The sequence below is a fragment of the Hypomesus nipponensis genome, chromosome 22 (assembly GCF_054491055.1).
Source record: "Hypomesus nipponensis isolate SF chromosome 22, ASM5449105v1, whole genome shotgun sequence".
Taxonomy (NCBI): Eukaryota; Metazoa; Chordata; class Actinopteri; order Osmeriformes; family Osmeridae; genus Hypomesus; species Hypomesus nipponensis.
This window is the reverse complement of record NC_140382.1, coordinates 19,775,188-19,785,660: the sequence shown is the minus strand read 5'-3', so window position 1 is coordinate 19,785,660 and position 10,473 is coordinate 19,775,188. Positions and strand designations below refer to the sequence as shown.

Genomic DNA, 10,473 nt, shown 5'->3' with positions numbered 1-10,473 from the left:
CCTGACCATTGATGGCAGGAGGCCAGTTTCCTTTCGAGGGAAAACAAAAGCGATACTTAACATCGTTTTCGTTTGTGTCTTTCGTTTCTGTTTGGCTTTATGACGTATGAAGTTTCCTTAAACGGGGTTTTGGGTGGGTTGACGAACGTTCAGATGAGGACCAGCCAGAGGACCAACTATATCGGTATTTTTAGGCGATTAAAACGTCGCTATGTTTTCATGGGGAGAGAACACACGCAGGGGGTTTGGATTGGACAAGCTAAAAGCATTGGACAAAAATAATTGCCTTGACAGCACAGTTTTCACTCGCATCAATTCACAGGTTACGCACTTGTCCGCCGGTAATCAGTTAGTCGCGTTTATCAGAAACAATGGAAAAGTGGCTGTCACCCGGATGGTCAAAGAAAAGGAGAAAACAATAACTGGAAAACCGAGTAAGTAGCTCGAAAATACATTAACATTACTTTATCAAAACAATTTAATAAATACAATTACATAAACATTTCTTTCGTTTTTTTTTTTTAGGAAATGTGGATTTCAATGAGAATATTCATTCTCTGAGCTGTGGGGATGCCCATGTTGTGCTACTGACTAAGGCGGGCAGGGTTCTGTGCCTGGACGCCACTTCTACTGTTCCGCGGTAAGAGCCTAGAGTAAGTAGAGCAGCCTTTAGGTATGATGATCTTCAACGCGTCACGGTAATGAATTCTCCCGCTGTTGTGATTTCTTAGACCTGTGGGAATCTTGGAGAAGAGTAAAGTTATTCAAGTTGCCTGTGGACAGAAGCATTGCTTTGCATTAACAGAAGGTAAAACACATTTACTAACTAATCAACCTACCTCAGGCAATTTTAACAGTATTCTCAGCTGTACCCATGTGCCAGTAGTAGCACTGTAAGAAGAAAAAAATCAAATATAGTTTCATGTAATTGTGTTGCCTGTGTGTGCGTCTCCTTCCAGACTGCCAGCTGTTCACCTGGGGGGAGAACGGTCGGGGTCAGCTGGGTCTGGGCAAGGGGGCTCCCAGCTCGCTGACCCCCCAGCCCCTCACCTCCCTGTGTGGGATCCCTCTGGCCCAGGTCAGTGCTGGGGGGCAGCACAGCCTGGCTCTGTCCCTGTCTGGGGCTGTGTTCGGCTGGGGCAGCAACCAGGCCGGTCAGCTGGGCCTGGGAGACACCGCAGGTACGGGGGGTCACCTGGAGGTGATCTAACGTCATTAAAAACTGAATGGTATTCCGGTACACAAACAAAATTAGGACAAAGGTTGATGATTTCTCAGTCTGTTTGACACCATCTCCCCTGGGTGACATAGGAGTTATCCATACCATTTAAGTCAAACTTGCTAGTTTGCTTTTGAGCTGAATTACGTCTAGCTAAAGAAGAATAACAATAAGGTTTGTGACTGTTTTACTTCCAGACAGACACAGTCCTACTCCTGTACGCTGTCTGAATCTCAAAAAGATCGTTTTCATGTCCTGTGGAGAAGGACACACTGCAGCCCTGAGCAAGGTCTGTCCTGACACATCGATGGGTTCAACACACCAAACACACCACCTTCACCTCAGGGCTGACTCAAAACTCATGTGAACTCAAATATTTAGATGACGGTACATTAATAAAACCTATATGCAGTGGATACTTGTGGCAGTAGAGAAATAGCCTTGTAGGAACAGTAAGAAGGGACATGTGTTTTGATGTCACGAGATGATGTCATGAGATGATATGATGCTGTGAAGATGTGGTCATTTCCTGTTTCTGTTTACTGGTGTTTGTTGTTGTTGTTGTTAGGGAGGTGTGGTGTTTACGTTTGGCTCGGGCCAGTATGGCCAGCTGGGCCACATCTCCCTCCGGGATGAACTACGACCCCGATTGGTGGGGGAACTCTGGGGGGCAAAGGTCACCCAGGTAGCCTGTGGAAGGTCAGCTTAACTTTTTTCAAATTGCTTTGATTGTTAATTCATGTCAACACAGCTCATGTTCCTTTCTTGTGTCACCTTGTGTCCTTTACACTCCAACTTGCTACTAACGTGTCATTTTGTCCACAGTCATATGCATACTGCTGCATTTCACTTTGCTTTTTTCCAGACATCATACGTTAGTGTTTGTAGGATCCTCCAATAAGATCTACTCGTTTGGGCGTGGAGAGCAAGGGCAGCTGGGAAATGTAGTGAGGATGGATCAGACTGTGCCTCTACCAGTACAGCTGCCTCATGGTACCGCAGAGCTACTTAAACACACACACACATCCACTCACGTCCACACACACACACACGACCACACACACACACACAGACACACGACCACACACAAACACTCACACACACAACCACACACAAACACTCACACACACGACCACACACACACACACACATGTCCACACTTACACACACCTACACATTTAAGGTGGGATTTCCATGGTAGTGAAATAACATGATAGGATGTTATAACTCTTGTGATCCCGGTGTCAGGCAGCACAGGGTATAACATTTGTAACCCTAACCCTAACTTCAGGGACCCTGTCAGTACAGGGTATAACATGTTATAACTGTTGTTATCCCCATGTCTAACCCTATACAGGGACACCGTCAGTACAGGGTATAACATGTTATAACTGTTGTTATCCCCATGTCTAACCCTATACAGGGACACCGTCAGTACAGGGTATAACATGTTATAACTGTTGTTATCCCCATGTCTAACCCTATACAGGGACACCGTCAGGGATATCTGCTGGCGGTCATCATTCCTTCGCTCAGTGTTCCCAGGTAATTACACAAATATCAGTTTAATATCAGTACTCACAACTGTAAACTCACACCACAAAACCAAACGTTATGAGTACAGCGCTTAACGTGGTGTTTAACAACGTCTGTAGCTACAGGGTGAAGAGCCAGAGTCTGATGAAGTCTCCTGCAGTAGGGACACCATGCTCACGCTAAGCGAGGACACCGTTGACCGATGGGTGTCAGGATGTGAGTCAGACTCATGGAACAACATCCAAAGGTGCGTCTGACCACCTTGCTCATTTGTTTAGTTAGATTCAGCAAGTTTCAAGTTCAGGATCAATTGGACATTTCCTTTACATTATATAAAATTCTTTATTTACTCAGAGTTATTTTTCACAAGCAGGGAAATCACCAAAATATTCTCCTCCCCGGCCTGTCTGAATGGCAGCTTCCTTGACAAATGGTAAGAGTTCGTTTTTTCTCCAACAATCTTCATACGTCACAAGACTGACTTCTTAGTCTTTTTTCACTGATATTGAACATGCTTTTATTTATGCATGAAGATAATAATTCATTTCTGTTTTAGTTCTGACAAACACTACCAAACCTCAGAAGCACAGTCTGGTCTGGACCTTTCCCACGCAAGGCTAGCCTTCCAGAAGCTAGCTACAAAGGACAAAGTCTTAACGAAGGTGATGTGCTCAATCAACACGCTCAAAAGCTCATACACACCCAACACACATGAATTACACTTTAGAGACATTGAACATCCCTAACACCATCAGTCGCTCTCATCAGGCAAGCAAACAAGCACAGCTGAAATCTCCGTCTTCAAGTTCAAACGTCATTGGGCCTCATTCTCAAACATTTTCTGAAGTTTCTTCTGAAATGTTTCTTACGGGCTTCTGAAAAACAACGTAAGAAAAAGACATCTGCCAAATTCATGAACGCTTGAAAATGTGTTCCTACGCAGCAGAAGTTTTGTGAGCTGTGCTCCCAGGTAATAGTTTTCTTTGTTGTAAAGCGCGTCCTCGTGCTCCTGAATTTGCATACATACACGCCCCAACAGCTCCTTATAAGGGCACGCAACAGCAGTGACGTGTGCACTCAGGATCGACAAAATTAGGAAAGCAACAGGAATGCACGTTATGTCCAAGCGAAAAAGCAATTGTGCCATATTGTATGCCTAGGGTGCATACTCATCCCTTTAAATAGGTTGAGTGATCAGTGATAATTGGATGGCCTGGTTGAATTTATATTATGTTCAAGTCCAAGTGCAAGTTAAAGATTTTATTTGTCACATACAACATCATACCAGTAAGATGAGCAGTGGAATTGTTCTCCACTGGATCTAACAGTGTGCACACTAAGCAAGGTAGATTATTATAATTATTTTAATCCAACGATGTCTGTAGAATTGATGGGAACGCAATCACCAACGATTTCTCACAAATTCATTCAACACTTCTAACACGGAAAGGTTTCTTAAATGCGATTCCCCTTGTGTTTTTTTAAGGAATCGCATTTGAGACAACTGGTCGATTTACGACTGCTATTTCGAGTTGGGAAAGTCTTCTGAAGTTTAGAACAAATCCCAGATGAGAAAACTTTCATGAATGCCAAATGTTTTCCTAAATCCAATTCAAAAGAAATTCCTTCTTAAATTCTTCTTAACTGCGTTCGAGAAGGAGGCCCATTGTCCAGATGCAGGTGCTCTGAAGTTCTGGAAGTTGATATCTCTTTACTAGGGCCTGGATGACAGCTGTGAGGTGGGGTTTCCGTTCCGGCAGGTGGAGGAGGTGGTCCTGAAGGCCCTGATCCCTTCTCTGCTCCCGAAGGAGTCCCTGAGGGTGGAGGGTCGGAGTGTGGAGGACGTGACCGCGGAGGCTCCCTCGAGGCCGGAGGCTCCCCCGAGGCCGGAGGCTCCCCCGAGGCCGGAGGCTCCCCCGAGGCCGGAGGCTCCCCCGAGGCCGGAGGCTCCCCCGAGCGCGGAGGCTCCCCCGAGCGCGGAGGCTCCCCCGAGCGCGGAGGCTCCCCCGAGCGCGGAGGCTCCCCCGAGCGCGGAGGCTCCCCCGAGCGCGGAGGCTCCCCCGAGCGCGGAGGCTCCCCCGAGCGCGGAGGCTCCCCCGAGCGCGGAGGCTCCCCCGAGCGCGGAGGCTCCCCCGAGCGCGGAGGCTCCCCCGAGCGCGGAGGCTCCCCCGAGCGCGGAGGCTCCCCCGAGCGCGGAGGCTCCCCCGAGCGCGGAGGCTCCCCCGAGCGCGGAGGCTCCCCCGAGCGCGGAGGCTCCCCCGAGCGCGGAGGCTCCCCCGAGCGCGGAGGCTCCCCCGAGCGCGGAGGCTCCCCCGAGCGCGGAGGCTCCCCCGAGCGCGGAGGCTCCCCCGAGCGCGGAGGCTCTGAGGCTGTACCTCGTCCTGCCTGAGCTGCTCAGGGTTCTAGTGAAGAGGAATAGAGGAGCAGAAGAAGCCATGCTGGCCGTCGCTGATGCCCTCCTGCACGCACACACACTCCTCGGTACAGACCTTTACCCAATGGGACACAGGGGGATTTGAACCGGCCATCTCTTGATCTACCACATCAAATGTCTGATAATAGTAATAACAATGTATTTATTCAGCCAATGCTTTTATCCATTGCATTGTACAGGGGGGATTTGAAACTGCACCCTCTTGATCTGCATTTAAATAATACGTAGAGAGGTTGAGAGAGTATAGAGAGCGAAAAGGAAGAGTTTTGGTAGAGTGAAATCATCAACACCATCTCTGTCTCTCTCTCTGTCTCTCTCTCGTGTTCATAACCTCTCCGTGTTTCCTTCAGACAGTCTGTGGTTGAAGCTTCCCTACTCCTTCTTCAGGACGACGGTGAAAATATTCCACAGCCTCACTGTCAGATACTTCAACGGCTCATTGTCAGGAGACTGTGACCTTGACAAGAAGCTGGACATCACCATAGGCGTGCTCATGAAACTGCACAAGGTGACTGTCTGCTGCTGCAGCCTCTGACATGTGAACTGTGTCTGCAATGTGTTCCTTTAACATTATGAACTTATGAACCATCAATCTTCAAGAAGAATATTCATGTATTCCAAATCCATGTCCTGGGGGAGTTGAACCTGTATCCTCTTGTTACCTATGTACCGGTTCATCATGTCTTACCTGTCCCATACAGGTGAATGGCAACCGACGCATAAAAATGGCATCCAGCAATTTCCACATTGAAGAAATCAAGTCGTTGATTCAGGTTGTGAGTATGAAAAGACGTCTCTAGTTTCGGTCCCGTATTTTCATTCAAACTGTTGCAAGACAAATGGCTGGATTAAGGTGTTGTTCTCCAGAGTTATATGAAGTCAACACTAGGCTTGTTCTTCTTTCAGATGATTGACTGGCCTTCTAGTTTCCTTACGGTAAGGGAAGAACAAATACAATTATATTCTGAATAAACAAACTGATTTATTGGGAACTCTAGATAGACTTGTAATGTGTTTGTTTGAATTAATTCCCACTACCAGTTGAATTTTCTTGATTACTATGAACAATCCTGCATCTTTGACATGGAAGCAAAATGCTTGTTGCACAAGCTGGAGTACAACATTAATGTAAGCAAAATAAGAACTATGGAACTACTATAAATACACACAAATATGTTATATATAATATACATTGTAAGCTTTCTGTACACAATATACATACTGTAATTTTCGGACTATAAGGCGCACCGTTATATAAGCCGCAGCAGCTAAATTGAATGATGTGTACATATATAAGCCGCACTGGACTAATAAACCGCAAGTGTTTTAATGTTTAATTACCATATGTAATTAGTTGTCTGGAAAGAGATGGCTGCTTGAGGAAGCTCCCATGTATTAACCGTTAGCCGTTAGCTGTAAAAATCCATAGATTAGCCGCACCGTTATATAAACCGCAGGGTCGAAAAATGCGACAAAAGGCGTGGCTTATCATCCGAAAATTACGGTAGTTAATGGTATATTATAGCTGCAGTCCTAAATATGAATATACTATTTATTTTTTAGTTGTGCCGGGATCCATTCCTACACTTTTTCCATTCTCAAATACTTGTATGCAGAGAGACCCTACTGCAAGATGTTTTTAAATATCTTAAACAAAAAGTCCACAATTTCAACAGACCTTTGGTAGTAAGTATTGTGTTGGCGTTTTCCTCTATGAATATGTCTAGGAATTTGTGTCATCGTCTAAGTACGTTTTTAGACAGTTTGAGAATTGTATTTTCAGTATCTGTTGCAGTAGGCTAGCAGTGCATTTATCCGAAATTCGATGGCACAAAATGCAAACAAATAAACAAACCATATGCAGCCATTTTTGTGAAGCTTATAACAGCATTTGTTTTGAGGTGAAATTCAGAGAGGAGGATGGAGTGGACTATGGCGGGGTGTCCCTCCAGTTCTATACCCTCCTGGCGAAGGAACTCCTCAAACCAGAATCCAAGGTTCTGCAAGTGAACGAAGACTCTGCCCTGGCCTGGTTCCCTGTCGATGTAACTCTTCATCCTTTACTCACTCAAGTCAAACATAGGGTTAGAGTTAGCCTCTAAACAGACCATTAACATTATGCTCTTACCCAAAACAACGTACAAACATTTCAGAAGAACCCCGCAAATGACTTCCCTCTGTGATCTGTGTTTAGGACAGCAGCGACACTGAGAAGGCTTACCTGCTGGGGGTGATATGTGGGCTAGCGCTGTATAACAGGTGTCTGCTAAACGTCTGCTTCCCCATGGCTCTTTTCAAGAAGCTGCTGGGTCTCCCTCCCTCCCTGGACGACCTAAAGGAGCTCTCTCCCATAGAGGCAAGGTATGAAGTTACCTCAGAAGAAAACACTAAGGTTTTCCATTCATTTCACATTTGTGATACAGATCTGACTTCGGTAAGACTTTTCATGCTTTTCTTAAGTCTTGGCTCTGGATGCCATAAGGCCTTTGATAATGCATGTAATATATTTTGATTAAACATGCACAGTTACATATTGTTTATCAACATTATCTATCTAGATAATATTTCAATGCAAACTTCTCTTCAACTTGAACTTTTATGTTAGCACAATAATTGTTTTGTCTGTTTGATAAACTGTCACAGTTTAGATTTTGAGAAACGTGCTTTTCTACTCAGGAGTATACAACAGCTGCTGATGGAAGATGAAGAAGTTGTAGAGTTGCTGTATTTAGACTTCACAGTAAGAGCTGCAACGACGTACAGCCATTCTCTAGTTTGTCAGTACAGTCGGTGTAAGAAATGTTCTTTCACCGTTTAATTTGATTGTTTATGAACAGTCCTGAATCTTTTATATGGAGGCACAAAGCATGTTAAACGAAATGGAGTACAAAATCAGTGTAAGCTCTAACAGTAACTATGTACAGAATGAACATAGGCCTACATGTTTATTGTATTATTTTTCATCTGTCAAAGTACGAGGGCCAGGAACTCATTCCAAACGGGGGAAATGTACCAGTCACTAAAGTCAACAGGTAACCAACAGAATGTGGTCAAATGTTTATTAAAACATTGATGATTAAAATATTATAGGCTAGGCTTAAATCAAACACAGAAATTGACCGGCAAATGTTATTATCCTTAGTTTCAAGCTTTTTGCATCCTTGTCACCCACAGGCAGAAATATGTGGACCTGTATGTCGACATGGTGTTCAACAAATCTGTTGAGTGCCAGTTTACAAAGTTCAGGGCTGGTTTCCAGACAGGCTGCCCCCTGCTGGTGTGGAAGATGTTCCTTCCTGAAGAACTCATGACTCTTCTCCATGGAGACAACCAGTACGAGTGGGAGGAGCTGAAAAAGGTCGGGCCAATCAGATGCACTGAATTTACATATTATAAACATGTACCCGGTGTAGTCGGGCTACTCATCAGTGTCGCTTTGTCACGTTCTGTACTGGGATTCAAATTTGTGTCCTCTGACTTGCAAACGTTACCACCACTTTAACAAATAACGCTTTAACCAGCTACAACACCTCAAAACTAGCTCCTCAATAGTGTGTGGTATTTATACTGAGAAGTGAGATTAAACAATTCAACTTTGTTACAAACACATACATGTTCTAAATGAACACACACTGTAGGCTATATAACACAGGATATGATACATATTAGGTGACTCTTCCATTCAGACCAACAAACAAATAATTGATGATAAATGTTATTTTTGTCACAACAGAACGCACAATACGAAGGATACTCTACTACAGATAAGATCATCGAAAACTTCTGGACGGTTTTCACAGCGTTTTCAGAGAAGGAAAAGAAAGATTTCCTGAGTGAGTGAAGAAAGAACCACACTCAAGCTGTATATCCACCTGTTTGTCCAGACCTCTTATAAAGGTATCTGGTCTCGTTCAGGTTTTCTCACAGGAACCGACAGACTTCCCAGAGGACGTCATTCCAAACTGCGGCTGAAGATCGCACGTCTGCACACGGCGCACACGCTGTACACGCCGCACATGGACGAATATTACCCAGTCGCTGAAACCTGCTTTGAGAGGTTGCAGCTCCCCAACTACAGCAGCATCGACGTACTTCGCAGCAAACTGCTTCATGCCATCACCCACTGTGATGTGATTGGGAAACAGTAACAGGCTGTCAGAATGGGAGGTAGTACACTAACAGGCTGTCAGAATGGGAGGTAGTACAGTAACAGGCTGTCAGAATGGGAGGTAGTACAGTAACAGGCTGTTAGAATGGGAGGTAGTACAGTAACAGGCTGTCAGAATGGGAGGTAGTACAGTAACAGGCTGTCAGAATGGGAGGTAGTACAGTAACAGGCTGTCAGAATGGGAGGAGCGAGTTTTGAGTTGTTGTAGCTGGTTAAAGCTGTTTGTTGAAGTGGTGGAAAATGTAATGGAAATGTTTATGATCATTGATGCACTTTTTGTAAAGCTCGATCTTGGAAGTCGCTTTGGATAAAAGCGTCTGCTAAATGCATAAATGTAAATGTAGTACAATAAAATCTGTCAGAATGGGAGGTAGTACAAAAAAGTTTAGAAGAAAACAAATCACACAACACTAAAGTGTTTTTTAAAATATTTTTTTCAACCTTTCGAAACTTATGGAGGATTTGAAGGGAGATGTTTGAAATTGTCAATGTCAAAAAGGATTTCTGGCAAATGCACAGTTTCTATTGTGTATTTTGGTATTAATGTATTAATATGACGTGAGGTCCAACAGGTAGTCGTAATGGCTACTTTTTACTTAAGTAAATGTCAGAGCCCACATAAACACATATGGTAAATGAATATTAAATTAAAGCAACTGTCTATTTCTTGTATCTGTATGAAAATTGTTAGATATGTCACCATTATGACTGGTTATGTTGACTATGTATATGCTTGTTATTTGTGTATATAAAGATCTTACCTGCTGTGCCAGTCAAGGTGTGTGCAATAGGATCATACACCGAGATGGCCCTGTGTGATCCTGTCAGATGGTACAGCCCACACACCCTGTGTGATCCTGTCAGAGATGGTACAGCCCACACACCCTGTGTGATCCTGTCAGAGATGGTACAGCCCACACACCCTGTGTGATCCTGTCAGAGATGGTACAGCCCACACACCCTGTGTGATCCTGTCAGATGGTACAGCCCACACACCCTGTGTGATCCTGTCAGAGATGGTACAGCCCACACACCCTGTGTGATCCTGTCAGAGATGGTACAGCCCACACACCCTGTGTGATCCTGTCAGAGATGGTACAGCCCACACACCCTGTG

At 44.6% G+C, this 10,473-nt stretch overlaps 1 protein-coding gene and 1 long non-coding RNA gene across 5 annotated transcripts; one reads left to right on the top strand and one right to left on the bottom strand.

The window, feature by feature from the left end:
* Nucleotides 1–123: 123 nt before the first annotated feature.
* Nucleotides 124–10,129, top strand: LOC146237099 (putative E3 ubiquitin-protein ligase HERC3). Of its 4 annotated transcripts, XM_084686519.1 has the most exons (25): nucleotides 124–434; nucleotides 526–640; nucleotides 732–808; nucleotides 960–1,181; nucleotides 1,417–1,508; nucleotides 1,788–1,918; nucleotides 2,085–2,212; nucleotides 2,709–2,764; nucleotides 2,875–3,002; nucleotides 3,129–3,188; nucleotides 3,312–3,417; nucleotides 4,516–4,622; nucleotides 4,929–5,236; nucleotides 5,540–5,697; nucleotides 5,891–5,965; nucleotides 6,096–6,125; nucleotides 6,231–6,317; nucleotides 6,753–6,875; nucleotides 7,091–7,234; nucleotides 7,384–7,550; nucleotides 7,866–7,929; nucleotides 8,163–8,221; nucleotides 8,364–8,547; nucleotides 8,923–9,022; nucleotides 9,105–10,129. In XM_084686519.1, exons 1-25 carry the CDS (start codon nucleotides 212–214, stop codon nucleotides 9,335–9,337), a joined length of 3,177 nt encoding a protein of 1,058 aa, XP_084542645.1. In that variant the 5' UTR covers nucleotides 124–211; the 3' UTR covers nucleotides 9,338–10,129. The 4 variants fall into 4 exon arrangements, with proteins under 4 accessions (XP_084542645.1, XP_084542643.1, XP_084542644.1 ...); XM_084686517.1 differs by lacking the exons at nucleotides 3,129–3,188; nucleotides 3,312–3,417; nucleotides 4,516–4,622; nucleotides 4,929–5,236 and having other exon boundaries at nucleotides 5,544–5,697; nucleotides 5,891–5,962; nucleotides 7,091–7,273; XM_084686518.1 differs by lacking the exons at nucleotides 3,129–3,188; nucleotides 3,312–3,417; nucleotides 4,516–4,622; nucleotides 4,929–5,236 and having other exon boundaries at nucleotides 5,544–5,697.
* Nucleotides 537–1,350, bottom strand: LOC146237100 (uncharacterized). Its single transcript, XR_014740891.1, has 3 exons — nucleotides 976–1,350; nucleotides 840–891; nucleotides 537–743 (listed from the first exon to the last, which is right to left on the bottom strand). It is a non-coding gene; the product is annotated as an uncharacterized LOC146237100 (long non-coding RNA).
* Nucleotides 10,130–10,473: the final 344 nt, after the last annotated feature.